The 26,675-nt window shown below is 46.4% G+C and overlaps 2 protein-coding genes across 2 annotated transcripts; one reads left to right on the top strand and one right to left on the bottom strand.

The window, feature by feature from the left end:
- Positions 1 to 2,087: 2,087 nt before the first annotated feature.
- On the top strand, positions 2,088 to 3,826 carry LOC138099596 (large ribosomal subunit protein eL36). The gene is made up of 3 exons (XM_068996931.1): positions 2,088 to 2,277; positions 3,012 to 3,146; positions 3,696 to 3,826. The coding sequence occupies exons 1-3, from the start codon at positions 2,185 to 2,187 to the stop codon at positions 3,783 to 3,785; spliced, it is 318 nt and encodes a 105-aa protein (XP_068853032.1). The 5' UTR covers positions 2,088 to 2,184; the 3' UTR covers positions 3,786 to 3,826.
- Positions 3,827 to 4,942: 1,116 nt separating this feature from the next.
- On the bottom strand, positions 4,943 to 24,839 carry LOC138099595 (lon protease homolog, mitochondrial-like). Its single transcript, XM_068996930.1, has 18 exons — positions 24,429 to 24,839; positions 22,358 to 22,446; positions 21,833 to 21,952; positions 20,447 to 20,675; positions 19,866 to 19,927; positions 19,194 to 19,323; positions 18,710 to 18,793; positions 16,751 to 16,971; positions 15,107 to 15,245; positions 14,146 to 14,324; positions 12,360 to 12,447; positions 10,838 to 10,960; positions 9,983 to 10,099; positions 9,559 to 9,699; positions 9,308 to 9,473; positions 8,093 to 8,301; positions 6,642 to 6,806; positions 4,943 to 5,323 (listed from the first exon to the last, which is right to left on the bottom strand). Exons 1-18 carry the CDS (start codon positions 24,822 to 24,824, stop codon positions 5,159 to 5,161), a joined length of 2,823 nt encoding a protein of 940 aa, XP_068853031.1. The 5' UTR covers positions 24,825 to 24,839; the 3' UTR covers positions 4,943 to 5,158.
- Between the last annotated feature and the right edge of the window lie 1,836 nt (positions 24,840 to 26,675).

The following is a 26,675-nucleotide window of genomic DNA, read 5'->3' as shown; positions in this document are numbered from 1 at the left end:
CCAGTCCATCCCAGCTTCGGATTCAGCTCCAATCCCAAGGCTTCCTCTACCTTACCTACCGTTTTTCTGCCCCACTGTCCTCGGGCTCACCTGATGGGTGACCTGATCTTGCTTGTAACGTCTCTAAGAAAGTAATAAGGCAAAGAGTGAACAGATATAATGCAGAATCCAAAGAAGGATTCAGAGAGATGCAAATCATTTGCAAATGCTGGGAATGTGGGAGAAGGCATTTAGCAATGTTGGAATGGGGCAAAATCTTCTGGAAACTGAAAACCTGGATCTTCTATTAGGGACTTGTGCAGGCAATGATGGGAGGCAAGAACACTTGTCTTAGGGAAAAGGCAGTTTTGAGGGGTGTCCAGTGCAGCATAGAAAGGTCAAATGATGAGAAACCCAAGGGGAGTTCGGGAACTGTAGATCCATAGGTTTCTGTGTGAATGGAAAAGGTGTCCTGAGGGGAAGGTGGCAATAGTCAGGGTGTGAGAGGGAAGAGCCCCATGAAGCTGCTGCTGGTGGGTTGGTGCTCACAGACCAGGCAGTGGGAAGCAGCAGGTGCCGCCTCCTCCTCTTCCAGGCAAGGGTTTATTTAAGGGCCACTTGTACCTGACGAGGTCACAGAGCCAGAGCAGGGGAGGGCCCTTCTCCAGCACACCCAGAGCTGAGTGAGCAGCCACCCTAAGGTGGCTCCTTGCACATCGGCAGCGGCAGGAAAGGTGACGGGAGAGGTGACACCTCCTTCAGCTCGGGGCTGCGGCAGCTCCTCCTGTGAGGAGCCCAGAGCTTGTGGATGGGGAGACCTTTAGCTGTCCTGTGTGATAGTTCTCAGTAGCAAAGATCGTATCAAACTCGTGTTGATTTTAGAGGTGCAGACTGACAACAAATTTGGCATTCATAATTTTTATTTGTTGACTTTCAGGAACATTTGGAAACATTTCAGAAAGGCAGCTCCTTCTGCCTGTGTAGGACAGTCACCTCCACCCTGCGGACGCCTGTTCATACTCCGCCCTCCTGTGGAGAAAGGCATCGGAGTCAGACCGGTCGCACGAACATTCCCCACTGCTGGAATCCGAGCCGGGAGGGGGGACACAGTCCAGCGGGCCCGAGGCTGTGAGCCGGGACCGCTGCCCTGCGATGAAAGGAACCAGCCCTGCAAAGGCGAGCTCTACAGCAGGATGGAAAGTTCTGTAATTTGTTTTAAAAGCCAAGATTTTCAATTTTTGAACTAATACTTTCAAGTCAATATTTTTATTTTCAACAAATTAAATAGAATTGTCTTTAAAACCAGAAAACAGTTGAGTTGCACATATTCACCTCAGTTCTCATTCAGAGGTAAGAAAATCCAGTATCTTTTATTCCAACAAAATCGTTTAATCTATTCTTTTAGATTTGTCTGTCAAACCTTATCGGATCCCGGTCAAGCGATACCAAAGTTATAATTTATGGGGGAAAAGTCCGTGTGTGCGGGGCTGGGCGGCCCTGCGGGGTCTGTCCCCACGGACGCGCCCCGAGCCCCCGGCCGCAGCTGAGGGGTACCAGCAGTCCTGCCGGACCCTCCGCTGCGGGGTGACCCCTCCCCGTCCGCGCTGTCCCCTCACACCCACAGTGACCCCCGGCAGGCTGACCGACCCCCGGCAGGCTGACCGACCCCCCGGCAGGCTGACCCCCGGCAGGCTGACCGACCCCCCGGCAGGCTGACCTCCGGCAGGCGGACCGACCCCCGGCAGGCTGACCCCCGGCAGGCGGACCCCCGGCAGGCTGACCGACCCCCGGCAGACCGACCCCCGGCAGGCGGACCCCCGGCAGGCTGACCGCCGGCAGGCTGACCGACCCCCCGGCAGGCTGACCCCCGGCAGGCTGACCGACCCCCGGCAGGCTGACCCCCGGCAGGCGGACCCCCGGCAGGCGGACCGACCCCCGGCAGGCTGACCCCCGGCAGGCTGACCGACCCCCGGCAGGCTGACCCCCGGCAGGCGGACCGACCCCCGGCAGGCGGACCCCCCGCCCCTCATAGCGCACCGCTCCAGCCGCCAGGGGGTGCCCGCGGCCTGGCTCGCCGCCGGAAGCGGCCCCGTCCCGGCGTCCCGCGCGCGCTCGTTCCTTCCGGTGCGGCGCCATCGGTGCGGCCCAGGTGAGGCCGGGCGGGTCCGTGTCCATCCGCGTCCATCGGCTCCCGGTGCCGCAGCCATGGCCATCCGGTACCCCATGGCCGTGGGCCTTAACAAGGGCTACAAAGTGACCAAGAACGTGTCCAAGCCCCGGCAGTGTCGGCGCCGCGGGGTGAGTACGAGATTCTGCCGGCGCGCGGTGCCCCGGGCCCGGCTCTGTGGCGGGGGCTGAACCGGCCCGCTACCCCCGCTGTGCAGCGCGGTTATGTTGGTGTGTCCGGCGCGGAGCCGCCCAGCGCCTCCGGCCCAGTCCCGCGGGGCTGCGGCTCGGCGCTTTCGCTGTGGGGAGACGGGAGGGCTCCGAATCCGCGAGCTGCCCGTGGCTGCGGGACGGGCGGGGCTCGGCCGGGCAGGGCAGCGGGGGGCTGTGAAAGATGTGTGCCTTCTAGAGTCTCTCCTGTTGTTCTTCTCTTGGTAACAAAAGGCAGTCCCCACAAAACTGCCCGGAGTTTCCCTCGTCGGAGCTATCTAGGTCCGATAGATGCGTGTATTGTTACGAGACATAAATGCATCCGGGCCTTTTATCCACTCTGATTAAATGCTCCGTGTAGCTGTGGTGTCCGATGTGCGTTGCAGTGCAAACCGTGGGTCCTGCTTTTCCCAAAACTGCTGGTCCTCGCCAGTGTGTGACACATCTGGACCCGAGGCTGAAGCCAGACTGGCACAGCTGGCCAAGCTCACGTGCTCCGTAGCATCTGCCAGGGATCAGGTGTCTTTGGGACGTGCCAACAGCGTGGGCTGGTTTTGGGGCCCAGCCGGGAGTGTGCCACAGCCCTTTGCAGTCCCCTTTGCATCAGCCAGCGTGTACGTGCCTTGTAACCTGTGTATTCCCTCCCCTTCCCACAGCGCCTGACCAAACACACCAAGTTTGTGCGAGACATGATCAGGGAAGTCTGTGGCTTTGCACCCTATGAGCGACGTGCAATGGAGTTGCTGAAAGTGTCCAAGGACAAACGTGCTCTGAAGTTCATCAAGAAGCGGGTGGGTCAATCAACTAACAAGGATGGCAGAAACTGTCAGCTTTCTGTTTTCTGCCTTCCTTTTGGAATATTTGGCTTTTTAATTAATTTTTTTTTTCTGTTGTTTTGGAAGTTACTGGTGCAATATGATGGAGTGGAGAGAATGTTCCTTGGGTTGGGTGGGAGAGCAGGAGATGGATACAAAGGTACTTTGCCAGAAAGGGCCTGAGCTCAGGGATTCAGGCTTGTCATGATTTACTCCATGATTTGTGTGTCTGGTGTGGGGAAGATGAGAGCTGCACTGATCGAGGTTGGGTGCCATTAACCAGGAGACTTTAAATGGGGTTCCTTGAGTTGTAACAGTTATGGGCTGAAAGCAGCCCCTTTGGTGTCCCAAATAACTGTGCTGAGGTACTACTGAGACACGATGGCAACCTCCTAGCTGGAGGTTGAGTCCGTCTTTCCAGGACTTTACCATTCTGCCTGGTTTTGAGGTGTGTTGGCAGTGACACCTGCAAAAACCCCAGCCTGTGCTGGGTGAAGACTTGAGTGCTCTGCTCTCTCCCTGCAGGTTGGCACTCACATTCGGGCCAAGAGGAAGCGGGAGGAACTCAGTAACGTCCTGGCAGCCATGAGAAAAGCTGCTGCAAAGAAGGATTGAGTTGCACAGGCTGCAACACAATAAAGTCCTTTCTCTCAGAACCAGGGTAGTGAGTATTCTTGGTACACACACTTCAGTGGGCACTGCTGGGGGATGCTGACAAGGTCCTGAACTTCAGTGATCAAGAACTTGGGTCAGTGGTTTATTGTACCTACAGCTGGAGATGCTGATATTGGTGCTGCTGGGACTACTCCAGAGGGGAATCCTCTGTGACTTATGTGGAGTCTCAGGACTTGGAAATCTCTGGAATAATACCTTCTGTTTCCTACTCTGTCTTCAGACCTAGATGGTGGTAGGAGGGAAGTGGGCAAAACTGGCTTTTGAAAACACTAACTACTTTACACTCCTTCCCAGGGCACATCAGCCCATTCCTTATGCAGCTTAACCTGCTCGTGTTTCCCTCTACACCCTCTATTCAGGCCTGTTTTCTGCAGTGTGTTAGCAAGTCATGAAAGACAGCTGGAGTCAGCAGAACTGCTTGGACTTCAGTAGCTGGGTTCTTTATTCTCTCCTAAGGGCTCCCTTGCTGTGAGATGACAAGGGCTGTTCTTCCTGGCTGAGAAAATATTTTTCAACTAAACTCCATGCTATTACTCTTCCCCTCTTTAAATTCCTTTTTCTTAAGAGTTCATTGGAAGATGAAGTACTCAAGTTCTCTGGTCCCCAAGCCTGTGTTTACTGATGTACAACAGTCATGTCAAGACATTTAATTCCTTTTCTCACTCCCTCAATATGATACAGCTGTTGCAGAGGCACAGGCCAGCTGTGGTGCAGCACAGTGCTCACTGCTGATCCTGAGCATGTTGCTGTTTGGCCTTGGTCTGCTCTCTTTAAGCCTGGAGTTCTGTCTGGTGGTACTGACCTGGTGACTGAACCTGGAAAGCCACATCTTGATCAGCTGAATGTACCAGCTCTGCTGAACTACCTTAGGATTTCAGTGTCCTTTCAGCCTAGCCTAGGCTTCTAAGCAGAGACAGATTCTGAGAGCTACTTGCCTTCTGCCACATCAGGAATAACAGCTGTACATCAGCCTGGCTCTGGGTGTACTGTTCAGTCCTTTTCCACAAACATACTGAAATTTACAGTGAAATACCTGAAACATCTTCAGTGAGAAGAGACCAGACTAGCCCCACTGCTGGTGGCTGATAACATGCCTGTTCCTTTGGCAAAATTGGAAATCCTTTATTGTAGGTCATAATTCAGTATTAAAGACTGAGAAGTATTTTATTCTAGCAGAGCCATAATTCATTTTGGCAGCTGCGCAGCAGCAATAGCTTCATGTCCCACTTCAGGATTGCCCCCAGTCATTCATCTCTAGGCAGGGGCTGAGTGCTCAGGGATAGACCACCTTCCAGCCATCAGGGCACGGGCTGTCATCCTCCAGTGAGATCCAGCTGTGAAAATGCTATATCAAATACCTCTTTGTAGTGCTCCACAAAATGCACTTCCAGTCCTTCTGTAATGAATCCAGCAAGGTCATAATAATCCTTTTTGTTCTCTGATGGCAGAATGATGCAGGTAACACCTGCTCTCTTTGCCTGTGGGGAGAAAAAGTTGGGCTGTCTTTTGACTCCTAGGAATCCTTCCATGTACCAGAAACACGCCCATTTCTGAAAGTAAGGAGTTATTTAGGAGCATGATCCAGCTTTACTCTCTTTGGAGAGCACCAAGGGCATTCCTGACAGGTATCACCAGGGTGAAGCATGTTCTAGATCCTCCCTCAAGCCCCAAAACACATACTCTCCAGTGCCATCTCAGCTGCAGGGACAGATGATGGGGGAGGCATTTTAGTTGGACTATGTCAGCACATTGGGGGATTGTTTAAAACATCCGTATTATATTACAGAGTTTTAAGGGTCTGTTCCAGCTTGGGTGAGGATAAAGCCTAAGATGAAAGCAAGAGTTGGAAACAGCTTATCAGACCAACCAACCCCATCAATACCCTTAGCACAATTCTACAGAACCTTTTGCTAAGGACACCTTCCCTGGAAGGAGTATGGAAAGCAGAGCTGCTCCTCCCCCAACAGGTTTGTACCCATCTGCTTTAGGGGTGATTCTGCGTTGAGGCCTATGGCCACTCACACTGCTGCAAGTGCAGCCAGTCAGCGCCATCGCACACGTTAGTCCTGTACTGACTGCTACAAACAACTGCTCATTTTTAAGTCATACAAGGAAAAGAAATCACATTGCAGAAGGCTGTAGCCCAAATATATCTGGGGACAGAACACGATGTGGAGCCCCAGCTCAACAGAGGACGTAACATTCTTGACAGAAAAATTTGTGTGGTGCAAGGCTTATGTAGGCCAGAATTGTGCAGGTGAAAAGTAGGGAGAGAGATTCAACTCCTGGAATTCTGAAAACTGCAAAGGGTTGAAACCAAAAATACAAGACACTAAGTTCCTTTCATCTAAAACAGACAATTCACACTGGAACTAGGGAACAGAGCCTTGATTTTAAGAATGTACCTTAGAGATGCTGTCAAATCTCCACTGGATGCCCTCCTTAAATAGGCAATTCAACACAGCACAGGTGATTGAACTGTGCTAGTCTGACAAAGCAGACAGCTCTGACTGCCAGTTAAAGCTGTCAGTCACCTTCAATTCTGCCAGTCTAGGTGGAATTGAGCTAGGCCAACACAAAGCCTGCACAAGCCTGAGGTTCCATCCCTTTCCTCACAGCCAGAGATGGTCAAGATTGCCGTGTTCCCCTGCAGAACGTGTCCAACCTGTGTATGCAATGAAATCACTGCCTCTCCCAGTTCAAGGAGCCACCTCTCTGGCTGTCCTGTCCCCCCTGAGCCCAACCCAAGGCTCTCTCCCATGGACGATGCACAAGAGACAAGAGAAGAGCTCTTACCGCAATAGTCTTCTCCTTGATCCCACCAACAGGAAGAATTTTTCCAGTCAATGACACCTCTCCAGTCATGGCTACATTCTGCCTCACTGGGCAATTCATGGCCAGCGACAGCAGAGCTGTTACAATGGTACATCCTGCGCTTGGTCCATCCTTCGGTGTTGCTCCCTGTTTAAAAAAACAAAAAGCACAACCCCCCTGCTCATTCAAGAAGCAGCACAGCCAGACAGTACCCTTGCCCTTGTTTTAACATTGTCCCCGTTTCATGAAGCCTCACAAAGGTTTTTGCATGTGTGAGTGATGGAATGAATCCTGGTATTTGAATTGGCTGATTTATTAACAACTGTGACATTCCTCACCTTATTCATGAGGAATAATCCATGAGTCCACAATGTGGTTTCTGGCCTGATGCCACCACCATACTCATTGGGCTCAGGTCTTTGAATAAGCAACATCAGTGGAAAAAAAGAGTACAAACACTTTGAAGCTCTTTGTTAGACCTAGCCAACCATGGAAACAAGGAACAGAAGTCAACATCACAAGGGGAAGAGTGTCAAGAGCCACAAAGTAGTGGAGGACAATACCGAAAAACCATTCAAGGCAGAAAAGATCAGTATATAAAGCCCCACAAAATCCAGGCCTGAACTAGTGAGTCTGGATGTATCTGAGATCAAACCTCTTTGAGGTAAGAGCAGAGGAAATCAGTGTTTGAGAGGCAGTAGAGAGAGAGATCATGTCTGCTGTTTTCTCATCTTTCAGGCAATGAATTCACAGACAACAGTGCAGTAGCTGGACAGACACACAGCAAGTTGCAACAAGGACACTGCGCACAGAGCACTCAGTAGTCCAGAAGGAAAGCTTGGGCACAATCACAGTTCAAAATCTGTCTTCAGTAAAGCACCTGCCCAAAGCTTGCTACACAGCATGTGAGCCACTCTGAGCACTGTGTGCACTTATTTTCAGCCCCAAATATTGGACAAATGCAATCACTGCCATTATGTGGACTAGGAAGCATGGCACAGAGATCAGGAGTAGTATTTCCAATTATGTGTAAATGACTTGAAGCCTTTAAGAAGGCCTGGTAACACAGAGACCTAAACTTTGGAGTCCTTGTAACTTAATACAAGCGTTTATCCAAATAACTTATCTCTGTGTCATGGTTTCCCCACCTGCACAACAGGGCCAATAGCTACAACAAAAACTTAGGTTTCCTTAGAAAATTATCCAAGCCCCTGTATTCTTGCCACATGCTTGCTGTAGAAAGGAATGGAAACATGGCTCATAAGAAGACCTTCACAGGAACCTGAAGAAAATGCCTTCATTCCTGGGTTTTACTGCTAGAAGAAGGCATTCTGCACAACATATGGACAATAGAAGTGCCTTCCAGCTTTACATCCAGGGGAGCAAACCAGCCTGGCTGCTGTGCATGCTCTGTGAACTCTGCATCAGTTTACCTCTGGCACATGCAAGTGAATATGAGAAGACATAAGAAAGTCATTGTTGGGGTCCTTCTGCATCAGAAAGGCTCTTGCAAATGTGTATGCAATTTTGGCACTCTCTTTCATTACATCTCCTAGTTGCCCTGTTACTTCAAGCGACCCATCCTTGTTCTCCTTGTCTTTGGGTCGCCTCAGGGATGTTTCAATAAACAGAGTGGAGCCTCCTAAAAAAAAAAAAAAAAGGAAAACAACATCTGAAAAAAAAGTTAAAGGAAAATTAAACCAGAAAGTTTTGGTGATGCAGAAGCTATGTCAGGCATTTGGAACTGATGCTCACTAATGAGACACTAGCCCTTGGGTAGAGAGCAGCTGAAACCTGTTCCCAAATACCTTCAGGAAGGCCAGCTAGAAATCTCAACAGTCTCCATTCATTGCTTTTTTGGACTTCATCTTCTAAGAACACAGATGCAATCCCTACTTAATGGAAATAATCAAGTTCTTATAATGGTTTCATGTTCTTTGTTTCCTCCAGAGAGTAAGCGGAGTTCATATCATAAAACACTTTTAGCCACTTCAGTTCTCCAGTGCCAGGAACCTATTTACCTTTTCCACCATACTGATAATTTCCCTCTTAACCACCTTAATTCTACCAAAGGTCAATCTGAATACGCAGCAGTCATCTCCTTTGCTGTGTGCTGTTATTTCCATCCTGTAGTGCACAAAAGCCCCCAAGTTACTAGGTGAGTAATCCAATGAACGGTAAGCAGCCAACTGCACCCACCCCACAGAATGCTGGAACACCTGTACCTGCCCTCAACATCAAAAGTCAAGTCAGTGTTGCACATCACTGACGAGACACAGCATTCCTCAGCTGTGCTGTGTGTCACAGTGGCACCTCCTGCTGCTGTTAAAGAAGCAGACCAGATTTTGTCTTCTCTGTAAAGCCTTATGCTTTTAGTCACTGCTATTCCTAATGTATGTCATTTGTATGGGATATGGAGCTTAAGGAGAAAACATGCTGGCCCAGAGCTAAGATAAGCTTGGGTAAGGGCATAAGAAAGGCTCCCTTCTTCAAGGAAGTAGTATTCAGGATCCAAAAGCCAAAGGAAGTTCCTTTTACTGGTGCCTGTAGAAGAATGTCACTGGACTCAGTTCTGTTTGACTGTCACATTCAATTTTTGAAAATGATACAGAAATGTAGACATTAACCCAAAATTAATTTTGTCTCACCCATAGCTGTCCAGGCCAGACCCATCACCACTCCTGGGGGAGTGGTTTCATACATGCGATCCACAGTGAAGATGGGCTTTCCTACAAAGTCCTGCAGGTTTTCAGGTGTTACTTGGACCGTCTCTGCTTCTCCACTCACAATTTTATAGGCAGATTTCCTCAATACCTGGGTGAGACAGTAATTTATCTCTGTAGAAAAAGCTGAGAATGCTGATGCACAGTGGTCACAGTTACACATAACTTTCCCTCACCTTTTCTACTTGTTTCTGCAGATTCCTCACCCCACTCTCTCTGCAGTACTGTTTGATGAGAACAGTCAGGACATCCGATGTGATCTGGGCTTTGTTTTCATCCAAGCCACATAGAACTCGTGCTTGAGGGACCAAGTATCTCTGAAAGAAATAATGTCCCACATCCTTCTCTTAGTATTTGTGACAAAAGCCTGGTGGTTCCAATTCACTCAATGCTGTTAGCTCAATGTTGCTTTCTGGTGCCCACAGCCTATGGAACACTGGAGTTATGTTAACTGTGTGTTCAAATCAAAGGAACTCTGTCCAAAATACCATGTGCCTAATTTTTTTGGACACAATTGGATGTAAATATGTAAGCCTTAATCTGCCAAAAAAAAATTTATCAGATGTAATTCACATAAAGCACAACAGTGATTTCTCTTACCTCTGCAATTGCAAGTTTCTCTTCTGCTACATATCCTGACACGTTTATCACTTCCATTCTATCCCGCAGCGGCTCTGGAATGGTTTCTGTTACGTTGGCAGTACAAATAAAAAGTACCTGGAAGCATTACAAGATCCTATTAAGCACTTTCATTAACCTGCTGCTTTACTCCAAGTACTAGTTCTTAAGTTCTGTCTTTCTCTGTCTGAAGGGCTAGAGCAAGATCATCTTTTCTGTGGAATTAGTTTTTATTAGAAGTTTTGGATTTTAGAACTATGTAACAGCATGTTCCCTACCCCCAAAATAAATGTTTAGAAACACACAATGCACAAACTGGGAAATCAGAATGGTTTGATAGGGACCAGGAAACGGGAGATCTACATCTCACTCAGAAGTTCTTTCTACCTTCTAGGAAATTAGCACAGAATGACCCTATTATCTATACCTATTACTAATATGTCAATTCTGCAATTTATGTCAGCTGCACAAAGTGCAATGGTGTCTAAAGATGACAAATTTCAAAAGCTTCATAGCAGCATTAGGCCACCTCCCTTGACAGCAGCTCTGCCAATCACTATGTAAAGGAAAACTCTTGCCTTTTCCAGTGGACACCACACGTGTTTGTCCCTGGCTCTACACGGAGTTAGGGCTACAGGACATACGCCAGTGATCATGTTCTTTCATGTGCAGACACTTCAGTTAAAGCCAATTCCTGCAGAGACAGCTGTGTACCATTTATTTTCCATCTGACTTTCCAACCGAATAAAATGTCAGCATCTTTTCATGGACAGGAAATCTCTGCATTGATACACATGCATACATTCTGGCTCTACAGCCTCTGCAGAAAAGAGATACCTTTGATAAATCGACAGGAACATCAAGATAATGATCCAAGAAGTTAGAGTTTTGTTCTGGATCCAATAGTTCTAGAAGGGCCGAGGATGGATCCCCTTGATAGCCTCTTCCTATTTTATCTACCTGTGGGAGAAAAAAAAGTAATGCTCTAAGAAGTTTCCTACCACGATAAATTCTCAAGCAAGGTTTTTTTCAAGGCTCCATCTGAAAATCTTCATGAGTGTTCATTAACATCCAGTACCAGTTTACCACTTTTCTGTGCACTCATCCAAGTCCCCATGACCTTCCTGTGAGCACATGACACACCTGAGAAGACACAGGGCTTTTGAGTGTTGCAGAAAATCACTGTGAAGTCTCAGGCAATGTGCATACAATAAAAAGCACTACTACTAGTGGGCTACTACTCATTAAACTGAGATAAGCTATAGGCACAGACCAGAACACTTACTCCACCAGTGGGAGGACTGGGAGTGCTAGCTTACACCACTTCCCAAATATATAAACTCAGACACTCTCCTTACTCTCCCCAAGGTGCAAAGTGCCTACACACAACCATTCAAGCAGAGCCCAATTAGTGACCTGTGCTGTTGTCACAGTCATAAGTTAATTGAGGCTCGTGGAGATTTCTTGAAGTCATCTTGACCAACCCCATTGCTCACACAGGGCCACTAGGGCCAGCTGCCCAGGACCATGGCCAAGGTCATTGACTCTTCCAGCACTGCAAACTCTCCTTCTAAGGATACAAACAGGGCCACGGCTTCTCCCTTAGGAGTAGTGTTAACTGGATGGCCTTAATGAAATTTGCTTCTACAGCCAAGGCAGGGCTTCTGGCCAACACCACTCAAGTGTCATAGCCTCCAGGTTCCATTACCTTTCAAATCAAGATACTCATTGGTTACATCACACTGCAACAGATGACAGTTTATCGGTCCCCCATACCATTCCCAAGACATCTGCTGTTGGTCCTTCCCAGGTATGGCACACAAAAAGGCCAGAAAGACCTTCAGTCTATTCTGAATACCTGCTATTATATCCTGTCCTTATTTGCTTTTCCACAAAGCATTAGGCTGGTATCCCTGACTCATTTATTCTCAAATAAGACCACAAATTGACAGTAAGCATCTTATTCCTTATAGTCCTGCTTTAGACCTACTGAGAGTGACTCCTGCTAATAATCACACAGGCAATAGTGGATTTGTGCACAGTGATGTGCTCACACCTATGCAGGAAACACAAGAACTACGGAAACCTCTGCATATCCAGTCAGGTCCATTAGGATCCAAACAGCTGTAATTTAATCAGAAGGACACAACTAAAATTTTAAAGTTGGAGTCTGTTATAAGGAGAGAAAACAAAGCATCTAAGGTATCAGTGTCACCCAGAGAACTTGAGAGCCCAGCTTCATTTAAACAGAAAGAACCTGGGATTTTTAGGAGTGTTACTGCTTCACCTTTTCTACAGTGATCAAGAATTGGTACAAGTCTTTAAGAGCAAAACCTAGAAGAAAGACCAAATACTTCACCTCATCAATCAGTATAAGTGGATTCTCTGTCTTGGTCTTCTTCAGACACTGGATGATTTTTCCTGGCATTGCTCCAACATATGTCCTCCTGTTTTACCAGAGATTGTATTTAGAGAACCATTGCAAAGCACAACACATATCAGAGCATACACTATGCAGCTGACAGAATAAGTATATCCTGCTGGGAAACAAGTCTTTATTTCTTCAGTATCTATCAAAAGCATTCTCCATCACCATATTAAGCACCAAGACCCACCTAGTTTGTTTCTAGTAAAGAACTGACATGAATTTTGGCAAAATACTCCTGGATGGCAGTTTTTATCTTTAGTTTTAACCACTTCTCAATTAGAGGAAAGCAAAGAGGTAAGGCTGAGAATAGAGATGTTTGAACTTTCCCATGAAAATTCTTTTGGCTAAGAAACGTTAGAAAAGGTAACGTGTCCCTTCCTCACTTGATAGGAACAAAAAGACCAGTGTAAATCAAAAAATACTGGAGGAACAAACTGTTAATAGCAAAACATAAACTTCCTGCTAGAGATTGTTTCTGGTTCAGAAACAAGCAGAAGCAGAGGAAGAGGGTAACAACAGAGTGAATGCCAAGAGGGACAGAACAGAGAACATCTGAAAAGCATAGAAAATAGTTCTCTCTGCTTCTGTTTAGGGCAGAGCCTTGCAGGTTCAATTTACTCCGCAGAACGGCTACTCTTACTGGTTTGAAAACACTGCTGGTTTTATGTTCAGATGCTGACCCTCTCCTCTGCTTTGGTGAGGCCACATCTGGAGTGTCGTGTCCAGTTCTGGACTTCCCAGTTCAAGAAAGATAAGAAACTGCTGGGGAGAGTCCAGTGGAGGGCTATGAAGATGATGAGGGGACCAGAGCATCTCTCATGGGAAAGGTTGAGGGAGCTCAGCCTGTTTAGTCTGGAGAAGGGATGACTGAAAGGGGATCTTATCAATGTGTACAAATATCTGAAGGGTGGGTGTCAAGAGGACAGGGCCAGACTCTTGCCAGTGGTGCCCAGTAACAGGGCACAGGGCAATGGGCACAAACTGAAACACAGGAAATTCCACGTGAATATGAGGGAAAACTTCTGTACTTTGAGGGAGGCAAAGCTCTGGAACAGGCTGCCCCGAGAGGCTGTGGGATCTGTTTCTCTAGACATTCGAAACTTGTCTGGACACCATCCTGTGCAACCAGCTGTAGCTGAACCTGCTTTAGCAGGGGAATGGTCTAGATGATCTCCAGAGGCCACTTTCAATCCCAGCCATTCTAAGACTTTGTGTGTGTGGAAGAAAAATAAACCTATGGAAGGGTCACATCTACTGATTTATGATTCACTTCTTGTTCTCCCCATGAATGTTCTTGTTTCCAAGTTTTCCTCATGCAGCACCTCCATTTTGATTATTCGGAAACCAAGTCTCAATCACACTTGAACACACATGTGAATGACCCTGTTCAAACTGTCACCATTCTCTAGTTCTGACATTTACAGACAGGCATGTATTAGCATTTGGCACCAATCCAATGGTTCTGGGTAGCTCACTCAGCTTTTCAAAGCTGAGAATACACAAGAATTAGGGAGCAACTGCACTTAAAAACACAAATATAATTACATTCCAAACTCCACCCTTTGCTATCTTTTTCACCTCTTTCTGTATCTCAACTCCTCTCAGCAAGGGTTAGCAGAACAGAGATGAAAATTACACACATTGTCCAACTCCAGTTAGGTTCCTATTTACATTAGTAAAAACTGCTGGATAGACAAACTGCTTAAGTTACACTGACCTGTGTCCTTTTATTTCTGCTACATCAGTCATCCCTCCAACACTGAAGCGGAAGTACTCTCTGTTTAGGGCTCTGGCAATCGAGCGGGCAATACTGGTTTTGCCAACTCCAGGGGGACCATAAAAACACAGAATCTTCCCCTGGGTGGATCCTCGCAGCTGGCTGACTGCAATAAATTCCTGTAAAACAGATAAAGTACCAGCAGTGAACAGAAGGGAATGTCAGCAACACCAAAACACATTTGGTATCAGGTCAAGCAGTGATTACAAAACAAGCATCATACACAAAATTGGTCCTCAAAGGATTTGGGGAGAGCAAGGGGAGAAGCTAAATCAGGATGCACCTGTTTTCCCTCTGGTTATTTACATACTTGGTTGTCCCCAGGTTCTGTGCTCTGTATCACCTCACCAGAAGAAGCAGTCTCTCTCTCCACTGCCTTGGAGTGAGAAGACAGAGTTCTAGTTCTTCTCCCAGCTTCCCTTGTTCTCACCTGAGTCTCTCAAGCTACATGTGAGCATCTCCTACTGTACCACTCCCCATGGGCTAAGTTAAGCTTGCTTCATTTCACACTTCTGTGCCAGACAACCCTCAATAACACTGAACAGTTGAGGAATCAAAAGATCACAGTTCAGAACTGAAGCCTCAACTGGCTATACACTTACAGTGAAGAAATGAAGGTGCAAGTGGGGAAAAAAATCCAGAGACTGCTTCCCTTGGACACTTACTTGCCCAGCATTAAGTGCAAACCAGAATATTGCAGTTTGAAATGAGAATGTGACCTTCGTTGCCACAAGTAATTAAGCACATTAACCAGTCACCAGAACATTGGGTCTTTCATGCAGCTTTCTGTTTGATGCATGAATTAACACCAATTCAATGGAGATTGCAATGTGAAACACATCCAAAATGCCTCATGCTAAGCAGAGTGTGAAATGGGACACACTGCCTACTCCAGCCTTACCAGAATTCGCTTCTTGACATCATCCATTCCATAGTGATCCTCCTCCAGAACCGCCTGGGCTCTGGCCAGCTCCAGGTTCTCCTCGCTACACTTACCCCACGGGATGGATGTCAGCCAGTCCAAGTAGTTCCGTGTAACACTGACAGAAACACACGAATGAGAGTGATTTGACAATCATCAGCTCATGTCTTCCTCAACCAACTTCCAAAACAACCTCATCCAGAACAAGTGGGATGTAAAGTGAGGCTATGAAAAGAACATCACTATCTGGGCAGTCACTGCTAACCTTTTTCACAGTCTTCAATCCCTTGTCCCTCCTCCCACAAAAAACCCAAAGCTTTTTTTCACAGCTTTTGCTTTTCTGAAACAAAGAACCTTCAATATACCATAAAAAGACTTAAATTTCTGCACACAACTTCCCTGTAAAATTGTTTTGGTGTGGGGCTGGCTCCTGTCTGAAAAGGAATAGGACTGCTTGTACACTCTGCACCACATCAACTGTTCAGATGGGGTCACGAAACTTAAAACTAGAAAAAGTTTTCTGTCTCCACAGTAAACTAAGACATGGTAGAGATTCCTGGCTCAGAAGCAAGGAAAAACAGCTGGATGCACAACACCACAGAGAGAGATTTAGGACTGGGGTAATGATGTCAATATGGCAGTTTACAGTAGAGATAATCAGTATAAACACACTGAAGAGACCACAGGTGTATCAAAGCACTACTCACTGTTCTAAAACTGTGCACTTAGATCAGGAATTCAAGTGTACAGGGAGGTCTGCACAATGCAGTAACTAGTAAGTTGTGCAGGACACAGGGAAGCACAGCTGGGCTGTCTGGGCCCAGGATTCACCTGATGGCAATTGCCATGCCACCAGAGCTTTGGCTTTTTTCTCCCAAATACATCCTTTGCAAACTTGCAACCACTGTTACAGCTCTGAAGGAAAGGGAAAGGCACTAATGCTGGCTGTGAAGCCCAGTATATCTTTTCTATGATTACCATGACGCTGCTCATCCAAAGGCATGTTTGCCCTCAAACAGCCTTTTATTCTGTAAAAGATGTTTTTAAAAGCAGAGACCCAGAACATTAAGAGAGCTGATGAGTACACCAACTGCTGTATTGTATAGCACACTCTGACTCAACAGACAAGAAATGTTCAACTCAACCTCAGTTTCTGACAATTCACGTCACAGAACATATGTTATCAACTATTCACTCCTTAGCAATTCCAACCCTGCTCCAATAATTCAGGGACCACTTCAGGTAACTTAGCCAATGTCATGTATTAGCAACTAGCTTCTCTTCCCTCACATCTACTGAAAACACTGAAGTACAAGGAAGAAGAGCCAAAACTGAGGGCAGAAAAAGAATCACTGCACACTTCATGAGGAACTAACTGCACATTTTGTACCTCTAGTATCAGACTGCAAGAGAAGACAGAAGACATAAAATGATCCCAAGAGGTAGACTACATAAGTAAACACAGGCAATTTGGAGAAAATCCTATAATGTGATGATATGCTACAAGCAGAAAAAATGAGAGGGGAGAGGAGGGGAGAAGACTAAGGTAAGTGCTTCACAGAACTGCACTGATGTCTCATTCTGCAAACGAACCCTGACAGCATGACATGGCCATGCACTCACTTGAATTCTGAGGAGTGATTATCCAACAAGCCCAACTTGTTCAACTCTTCATCAATCACATCCATGACATGTTTTGGCACTACCAGCTCCTTTAGTCGCTCACGGAATTTCTCTTCTATAGCATCCTTGTCCTCTTTTTCCAGACCTAGTTCTTTCTTAATGATCTTCAGTTGTTCTTGAAGAAGATACTTGCGATGTGTTTGCTTGATCTTCTCCTCAACCTAGACAAAGCAACAAATACAGTAACTAATGAGTTCCTGGTACAGCCCATCTAACATCAAATGCTTCCAAATACTTCTCAGTTATGATGTTCCCAGCAACTGAAAATACTACTTGGAACTCATCTGCAGTGTATTCTAACACAGGAAGTGACTTAACAACATTCTCCAGCACCCTCCATATCTTGGTGGCCTTCATTGGCCATGATTCAGTGCTTCAATGTTCTATTTGTGCTGGGGAGACCAAAAGCTGAGTAAGACAGATGTGACCTCTTTAGTACCAGACAGGGCTAACCACTACTCTCTACCTGCTGCCTACACAGGGCAACTGAAGCCCAGCATGCAGTTGGCCTTCCTTGCCACAAGGACAGTCTGCTAACTCAGGGTCAGCTTCCTCCACATCAGGGCTTCAAAGTCCTTTTTTGTATGGCTATTTTCTATCCTGGTTATTCCAGGCCTGGTCTGGACTGTGAATTTCTCTTGGCAGAACTTAAGGAGGTTCTTACTGACTCCCCAAGGGGATACCACTAGTAGCTGGCTGAAGTTAGACTTTACCACATTGATCACAACCTTTTCTGCCCATTAGTCTAGCCAATTTTTTCACCAACCTCATACTACATACTTCCAGAGTGTAACATCCCAATTTGGTCAGAATACTATTATGGTTGACATCAACAAAGCCCATGCAAACATCAAGGTATACAACAGTCATTGAATCATAGAATCATTTAGGTAGCAAAAGACCTCTGAGATCATTGAGTCAAACCACTAACCCAGCACTGCTAAAGCCCACCATCAAACCATGTTTCCTTCTCTTGCTCTGGGCCTTCTCATAAGAGAAGACAATTAGGCAATTTGCTTTTGGGAAATCCCTTCTGGGTGCTCCAGATCACGTCCTTCTTCTTTTGCCTGTACAGGACTTATTGGAGAATTTTCCCCATAATCTTCCCAGCGACTGGGGGCAGGCTGACATGCCTACAGTCGTCCCTGATTCTCCTCCTTGGAGATGGGCATGGCATTTACCTTTTTCTGGTTTCCCAGGAACCTCTCCTGTGACCACAGTGTTTTATAGATGAGTGAAAAAACAAAATAATGACATTGATAAGCCCTCTCAGCATCCTTGGATGCATATCTGGTCCCACAGACTGCATCTGTTCAATTTGCTTAAGAAGTCTCCAACAATTCCAACCCCGGTCCAAAAGCATTTTGCACTTAACATTAATTCTAAAAGCCCCAGTTACTGGGAGTTAACAAACAAAATATGACTCAGTATACTCAAATGTTTGTACTTCATATTCTTCATATTTCATTTCCATATTTTTTCATCTTTCATTACCCTTTAGCAGTTACTGTATTCTGATTAAATCTTACAACAGACAGGAACTACTGCAGTTCACAGGAGTTAGCAGAGGGTCTTTTGAAATAACATTGTGCTATTTACACTAGTACATGATATATACAGTATTATGCTGTATATTGTTACATAGATGCTTGGTAAATTGCAGACCTCTAGATTTATCTGCTTGCATGAAATTACAACTTGGACACAATTTAACAGCAGATGCTGTAGCCTCATGTCTTGTTACTTCTACCATGTGCAGGAAAAAATACATTTCTAACAGAAGAACAGAAAACCTTAAATATAAGTAATGTACCCTTTAGAGCATGTACCCATACTAAGCATCACAGTGGTGGACACGATATAAATATACAAAAGGCATTTGTTACTCCAGGAACTTACCTCTCTTCCAAGACGCTGCTGAAGTTTGCTCAACTCATATTCCTTCTTCAGAAGGGAAAGAGCTTTGTAAAGCCGTTTGGGAATCTGGAAAAGATAAGACACAAAATGAGTTTTGAGACACCATACCCTTGTAAAGTAACACATTATATATACTTTCTCCCTCCCAGTGAGAAAGGCAGAATAAAAAAATCCAACAGGTTGTGTGGGAGAGCTTTACAGCACCTGCAGATGTGGAAAGACAAACATGTAGCAACTTCACAGCATGCAAAGAAAATTATTTGCCACCAAAGATGCAGAGCACTCTGATTTACCCACAATAAATCAGATCTACTATATCCTTCACAAGGAATCTAGTCACTGATACTAACATATCAACAAAAGCAGCACTGAAGTCTCTTCTGTACTGAGGCTGGTAAAGAAACTGTGACATACAACAGATGTACCGATTCTATTTGCATCGCTTGAGTTAAAAACTTCATCTTACACTGGTTTCTTCCAAGATGTCCTGAAGTTCATGTGACTCTGCCCCTGTTAGGGCTGCACCCATGTCACTCAGATAGATAGGGTTATCCACCACACGCTGTCCAGCCTGCATCATCTGAAGTACGGACTCTCTGAAAATAAAAGGTAAAAAAACCCAAAATGCTCTGTAAACTTACATTCAAACTGAGTATTCTTATTTACTGTTATGACAGTGCAATAAAATGAAACACAGCTGTTTCATAGTAAAGTAACTATTTTTGAAATGTGACTATATCAATACTCAGTAACAAACAGATAAATCACTTGGTCAGAGGAATGGTCACCGATATATAAAACTAAGTATCTGAAATGCTCTTCAAACAGTTATGTAGGATTTTTTTGTGCCATTATTCCAAAACTTTTATCCTGCTCATAAGACATGGATCAGATCATGATACTTACTGCAGTGAGTTTCACTTAGACGCAGATCACCTGCCTTAGGACTTAATAGTTCTATCTTGCTTCTAAATTGCACATCAGGTTTTCAAAACTTTGTTTCCAACAATGGATGATAGAGCTTACATCCTAAACCAAAATTCTAGGTGACAATTCAGCAAATATCTCTACTTCACTAGAGATGCTCCAGCCTGAGAACACACTGTTCCCACAGCAGGGCAGCATGGGAAAGACATACCTGTACAAGGGGTTCAAGGCAATGATGTCCCGGATTGTTTTAACAATTTCTGCAGTCAGTGCCTATAAACACAACAAAAAGTTAATCACCAAAAGAACGGAAAAGGATAGGAAAGATCTCAGTACAAATATGACATTCTCCAGACCCCGGACACTTGCTGCAGTGGTAGCCTGTTCTTGGTGCTGGGGCAGTTCCTGCTCACAGGAAAGGCAACAGGGCCTACATGGTGGCTTTCTGCATGCACAGAACTTCACCAGCTCTTGGCCAGAAGATACGCTCAGGTTGAACACTCAAGCCACCTTCAAGCAAACACTCAGTTTGATAGAGGTCATCACACAGATTTAAGCACAGCCCAGCCTCCTCATTCAGCAACTTTCTGAAGTCACCAGTTCTAAGGAACTGAGCTTTTGTAATGAAAATTCTTTACTTTCCTATAATCCCCTTGTGCAGTGACTGTGAGAAGACAGAACTAGTTTCTGCAGCCTGAAATTAGAGCCTGATTTTAAAACTCTTCCTTTTAAGTGAGAGGTGTAGGTGCAATTCTACAGGACAAGTCCAGGCTTGTAAACTAATTCACTTACTTTAACCTCTTCTGTGATCTGAAAATCTTCATGAACCACATTCTCTACTTCTACCATGAGAACTTCCTGTGAAGAAGCAGCTACAGGATCTAGTACCAACTCCACAGCTTGGTCCTTTGCTCCAGGCTCCTCTTCAGCCTCCTTCTTAGATCGCTTCTGTTTCCTCCTAATTTTTTGTTTGTTCTCAGGCTCCTCAGGCTCAACCTCTAGTTGCTTGTTTATACGAATCCTGAAAGCCAAAAGAAACCAGCAACAATCAATCCCCCCGTTACATGTGATTTCAGCTCTTCAGCATGAAAAAGAGAGAGTCCAAGTTGTATTTTGAACAAGTTAAAATTTAGAAAGGAGAGGACCTATGTTTGCAAGACGCTAAGCTTCATTATTTTGGCTTTTATGCAGGAGTTTCCTTTTCTAGGTGTTTCCCTATAAATGCTCCTCAAATCTGATATCCACTGTGGTTCCTATGGAGATGACTGACCAGTGCTCCATGTCTCAATCAAATATAAAGACCAATTCCCAAGTCATACCCTAGGAATACCAAACCCTTCCAAGTTACAGGGAAATTTTTCTATTCCAAGTAACCCCAAACCAGTAGCTTATTTCCAAAATGCAATCAAACATGGCTGTGCTTTGATAATGCAGCAGGAGGTCCAAGACTTCATTTGAAAAGGATGTGACTTGTGAATTCACATAAATTCAGCTTTGACAGTACTGCTCATTCTTTGCTGTCCAGAACAAATGCAAGTGAAGAAAAGTGAGGGGAAGGAAACAAAAAGCCATGCTTCAAAGCAAAACTTACCCTGGATCTATCTCTTCTGCCATGTTTCTGTCCTTGTATTTTTCCTTCTAATGGAAATTACTTATCTGATGCTTTTAAAAATACAATTTATTAACTGTCTTGCTAAAAATATCTGGCATAAATGGCTAAAGTTAGATTTTCAGCAATAATCATATTTTCTTCAATTCCATTCTGGGGCAAAATTATGTAGGCAAAACATAATTAAAGTTCTGGACCCCACACCTTTTTTTTAATGCAAAAATACTGGCCTGAATTATTAGTTCCAGAGATTTTCTTTTTTCACCATTACTAAACCTTGCTGTAGTTGTCAGAATAACTGCTAAACTTCAGCTTAATGAATGTTTGCTTGCATCACATCACAGTTGATATGACAATTACATGCACTGTCTCTTTTGTTTTGCAGCTAACCTGTCACAGCTGTGACAGTACATGGAATATCCTGACATTCTCAGGATATGGTGTGGTAACAAACAAAAACTTGCCATACACAAGTTGTGTAGAAAAATGCACGTATGTGTATCCCTGATAAGGGATGTCTCTGTTTATACTGAAGTCTGGTGAGATGCAGTAAAGTACGAGTGACCAACCTTCGGTGTCCCATCACTATCATACGCAACTTGTCTCCAAGGTCCTGCATTTCATGAATCTGGACAAAAGTTCCCATTTGGTATATTTCATTCAGATCCTCCACCACATCAGATTCATTGCTGTTGAGCAAAAAAATTGGAGTAGATATTCAGAAACTTGAGATAGCAGTTCAGATTAACAAAGAAAAAAACAATCACTGGTTGCAGAACTTTAAACTGGACTTAGGAGCAAAGACACTTAATCCCCATTGCTACCACCATGCAGCCCCTTTCCAAATCACCCAAGTACCTGGACGGCTCATCTCCTTCCCAAACAACAACACCCTTTTCTAAAGCATGATGCCAGCTCCCAGCAGTGCTGGTGGTGGCAACAAAAACTGTCATAGCATGAGGATGGTCCAAGACCAGCCACAATTTCTGCAATGCTATCCAAGGCAGGGCATTTAGGATGATAGCTTTTAGTGTAAATGCAACCTGGGCAGCTTATTTTTGTATTTTTTAAAAAGATCAAGAGAAACAACTTACTTGTCATCCTTTTTAAGAAAAACACCAGCATAAGGCTGGGCAAGACGAACTTTCCTCCTCAGCAGCTCAACCAGCTTCTTATTTTTCACCTAGGACAACAGGTATGCAATCAGAGGTGGATTTTCTGTAATCTTTGCACTCCCAGGGTGTAAGGCCAGGCATGATGACACCCTATAACTAAATTATGAAGTTGGAGCTTGTATTGTTTTAGTCTTGTCCCCATTAGAGGACAGTAATATAGAAATGGAAAAAAAGGTAGAGAAACATGAAATTTAAGTATTTAAAACAAGTCACTTCCCAGTCAAAATAAGACAAGCTCCAAGGCTAGGGGAGGAACTAGACCTAATCTGTGCAAGTCTTACAAGCAAGAAATCTGAGTTACTTGAACAGTACCTTGTAAGCTTCTGTTGCTATCAATGTTCTCTTCCCCTTCCCTACCTGTATATCCTAGCTCTCTGCTCCTGATGGGGAGCTAGTTCACCCTTCCCTATCAGTTGCCTGAATTCTGCCCACAAACTCTAGTTAAAATCCTCTTCTCCAAAGCCTCCTCTGCTCAATTCCTCTCCTACCCATGAGCCTGAGCTCCTGCTTTGAGTTTCAGCCAGTATTTCTTCCTGATTTACTTTCTTACTCCCCTCTGCTCTCTAGATGCCACACACCTAGACCTTCCCCTGGCAGATCTCCCAGCACCACTGGAATGGTTATCACAGCAGGCTGAATCCTCAGTGACCAAGAAAATAACTCCTTGTGAATTCTGCTGTTGCATGAAGTCACCCTGCCAGCCACGGAGTGCTCTTCAAAGTGATGGACATAGGCTGCATTGCTCAACGCTTTGCTAACAACCAGCGTGGTTCTGACAGAACAGCACGAGCAATACCACCACTGTTGGCCTATTCTAATCTCGACACACTTATTCTAATTTTGCACAATGTTTAGCAAAAATATGCTTACCAATGTCACAGACATTAACAGGAAGAAAATTAATAATTCTGCAGGCACTGTAGAGACTTGACTTTGTCAGGCAAATTGCAGCACAATGAATTCACAGGATAAGAGAGAACATTTAACAATTCTGTGAGACATTGTTGACCTGTGCATTGAAATTGATGACTTTTATACATGCCTCACGACTCCATGCTCTTAATAATATATAATCTTCTCCTTCCCCTGACACATCTATAAAGACACTAGAAGCTGCACATAGTAGATTTGGACATACAGAAAAATACTATCGTAGAAATAACATTATGATAAATAATCCTACAGGAACAAGAAAATATTGATTTATTTCGTACTACATTTACTTCAAAACCAGACTGGCAATATACCAGAGAGGCACAAAAATGCAAGTATTTGTTCAAGAATGGGCTTCATTTCAGGAAGAAAACGTATCTCTGGCCTGTGAGCTCACGTCACACATCAATGATACAATTTATAGCTCTTAAAATCCTTGTGGGGTTCAGAGGGAAAAGATCACACTGAAATGGTGATTGCCACCCCGTCCCTCAGCACCCTCTCCCAGCGCAGCTGTACTGTTCTACACCGCATTCCTTCTTTTTCCTAGCAGCTCACAGCTTGCTGCCTTCATCAACACGGGTCTCGGTGCTCTTGACACCGACCCACGGCGCCGGAACAAGGACACGTTTGTTTAACCTTCATCAGGGAACACCAAGACAGCGAGCTTCGAGAGAGTGTGTGTGACTGATTCGCCGACCTTCTCTATGAGAAGCAGAGCTTCTGACGCAATAAGCGTGAAACTTCAACTGGTCCAAAAGAAACCGCTATCCCGATAGGAGCCGGTTACACAGCTCGAGCTAAAGGCCGAGCAGCGGCTGCCCCTGGAGGTCACGCACGCGGCTGCCTTGCCCCGCAGTCCAAGGAACCTGCCGAGGCACACAGAGCGGCCCGGAGATGCGGCACCGCCAGTACGGCCGGGGGCGATCCGCTGCGAGCCAGCGCAGAGCCCTCCCGCCCGCGGCCCCGGCACCTCGCGGCAGCGGAAGCTCCCGCCCAGGCCTGGCCGGCGGAGCCGAGCCCCGGCCCCGGGACCGAGGGATCGGGGGCAGCTCACCTCGATGATCTTGATGAAGCGCGGGAAGACGGGGTTGCGCGTCACGGCGATCAGCGGGACGTTGGGGAAATGCTCCGGGACGAGCAGCGGCGTCAACGCCGTTATGACCGGCCCGGTCCCGCTGCCGTCCGCCCCGCCGCCGCCGCCGCCGCCACCGCCGCCGCCGCCGTCCTCGCCGCCGCCTTCCAGAGCGTCGCCCCCCGGCAAACCGCCGGGGCTGCGCTGGTGCCACCGCGGGCCGGCGCTGAAGGCGGCGCGGGGCGGCGGCGCGGAGCCCAGCGGAGCCGGGACAGCGGCGGCGGGGGCCCAGAGGCGGCGCCGCGCGGGCCCCAGGGCGGGACCGGGGACCGCAGGCCGCCAGCGCCCGCACAGCCGCCACCAGCGCGCGGCCGCCATGCTGCCGGCGCGCGCGGCACTTCCGCCCTCCCGACAACGCCGGCCCCGCCCGCACGGCGTCGCGTGGCGGCGCGCACGTCCGAGCCTGCCTGAGGCTGCGGGTTCGAGCCCCGGTCCCGGGGTGCCAGAGGGAGGAACGCGGCCGGCGTGAGTGTGGCTTTGGCCACTGCCCAGCCTTCCTTTTCCTCCTTGGTTCCCTGCAGTCGGCTGCCCAGACAACTCTAGAATATCTCTGAGGATGGAGACTCCATAATCTCTCTGATCACCCAGTGCCGCTGCTCCGACACCCTCTCAGTAAAAAAGTGTTTCCTGATGTTCCGATGGAGTCTCCTGTGTTTCTTTTTGTGCCTATTGCCTCTTGTCCTGTCACCGGACACTACTGAGAAGAGCCTGGCTCTGTCTTCACACCTGCCCTAGGTAGGTATTGCTCTACGTTTACGACACCCTCGAGCCTTCCCTTCAGCAGGCAGCAGTGCCGGCTCCGGCAGCCTTTTCTCAGGGCAGATGCCTCAGTCCCTCCATCATCTCTGCAGTTCGCTGCACTCTCCATGGTGTGTCCGTGGCTCTCGTAGTGAGGAGCCCACAGCTGGACACAGTACCCCGGCCTTGGCCTCACCAGTGCTGAGGGGAGGATCCCGTCCCCGAACCTCATCAGGCCGGGACAGGCAACGGCACAGCAGTGGCTCGGGGTCAACTCAGGGTCCGGCAGAGCCCTCAGGTCCTTCTCCACAGAGCTGCTCTTCAGCAGGTTGGCCCCCGGTGTGTCCTGGTGCATGAGGTTATTCCTCCCCAGATTCAGGACATTGCATTTCTTCTCGTTGAACTTCATAATGTTCCTGTTAGCCCATTTTTCCATCCTGTTGAAAGATTAAATGAAATTTAAAGATTCAAGGGAGCCTTGAGGCTTGTCTCAGTGGTATTTGGTGAAAAGACAATAGGCAACGGGCACAAGTCGAAAGACAAGAAATTCTATTTAAACAAAGAAAAGCATTTTTACGATGGGGAAGATTGCGTGCTGGAACAGTGTGTGGAACCTGCATCCTTGGAGATGTTCAAAATCCAACCAAAGTCCTGAGAGGCCTGCGCTAGTCGCTCCTGCTCTGAGCGGATGGGTTTGACTGGGGATCTCCAGAGACCCCTGAGCCAAGCTGGTGGTACCACACAGGAGTCTGCATGGCTGGGAGGACAGGAGGGGTGGACTAGATTGCAGATGCACCCCAAGTGGACTATTCAGCCTTAATGGCCCTGGGCAGCTTCCCTTGGGACCCACACCTCAGACCTGCTCATCACCTGCTGTTGTCTTATGGTCTGAATTCTGAGTCTGTGCTGTTGCCTTTCTTGGGTGCTGTGGGACTGGGGAATCCCTTTCCCCAGCAGCCCTCTTATTTAGCTTGATTCTTGTCCCTTAGGATACAGAAGACAAGCAAAAGGGATACCAAGGGGAGAACAAACAGCTTTCACTTTGTGCAGATGCCATGCCATGCCATTAATGCAACATTTTAGCAAGTAATGTAAACCCATTATTGTTTAAGCCTCTGAGACCTTTTCCACATAACCTTTTTTGGGGGTGAACTTTCCAGATGGAAGTATGTGCCTATGTGCTGTCTGCTGCAGATGAAGCAAACCTCATGTAGCTTTGTCAGTTTATGGACATATGCCAAAGATGGCATCAAAGAAGAAGCTTTAGGGAAAGGCCTTGTCAAAATCTGAGATTAGTATTTGACCCATGAGGTAGGCACACAGAGATAAGAAAGTATGATACATCATGCGAAAAGTAATGTCTGACTTTGGAAGGTCACAGTCCTGAGGAAAAATAATAGAAAAAACATAATGGAAAAGTATTGTGGAAAA

This window comes from Aphelocoma coerulescens, chromosome 28 (genome assembly GCF_041296385.1).
Source record: "Aphelocoma coerulescens isolate FSJ_1873_10779 chromosome 28, UR_Acoe_1.0, whole genome shotgun sequence".
NCBI lineage: Eukaryota > Metazoa > Chordata > Aves > Passeriformes > Corvidae > Aphelocoma > Aphelocoma coerulescens.
This window is presented reverse-complemented; position numbering and strand designations above follow the sequence as displayed.

Coding starts and splice junctions, on each gene's coding strand:
- LOC138099596 (XM_068996931.1), top strand. CDS start 2,185: ATGGCCATCCGGTACCCCATGGCCGTGGGCCTTAACAAGGGCTACAAA. Junction 2,278..3,011: donor GGCAGTGTCGGCGCCGCGGG/GTGAGTACGAGA, acceptor CCCTTCCCACAG/CGCCTGACCAAACACACCAA. Junction 3,147..3,695: donor TGAAGTTCATCAAGAAGCGG/GTGGGTCAATCA, acceptor CTCTCCCTGCAG/GTTGGCACTCACATTCGGGC.
- LOC138099595 (XM_068996930.1), bottom strand. CDS start 24,824: ATGGCGGCCGCGCGCTGGTGGCGGCTGTGCGGGCGCTGGCGGCCTGCG. Junction 21,953..22,357: donor TTTCTTAAAAAGGATGACAA/GTAAGTTGTTTC, acceptor TTTGCTCAACAG/CAATGAATCTGATGTGGTGG. Junction 10,100..10,837: donor TTCCTGTCGATTTATCAAAG/GTATCTCTTTTC, acceptor TAATGCTTCCAG/GTACTTTTTATTTGTACTGC.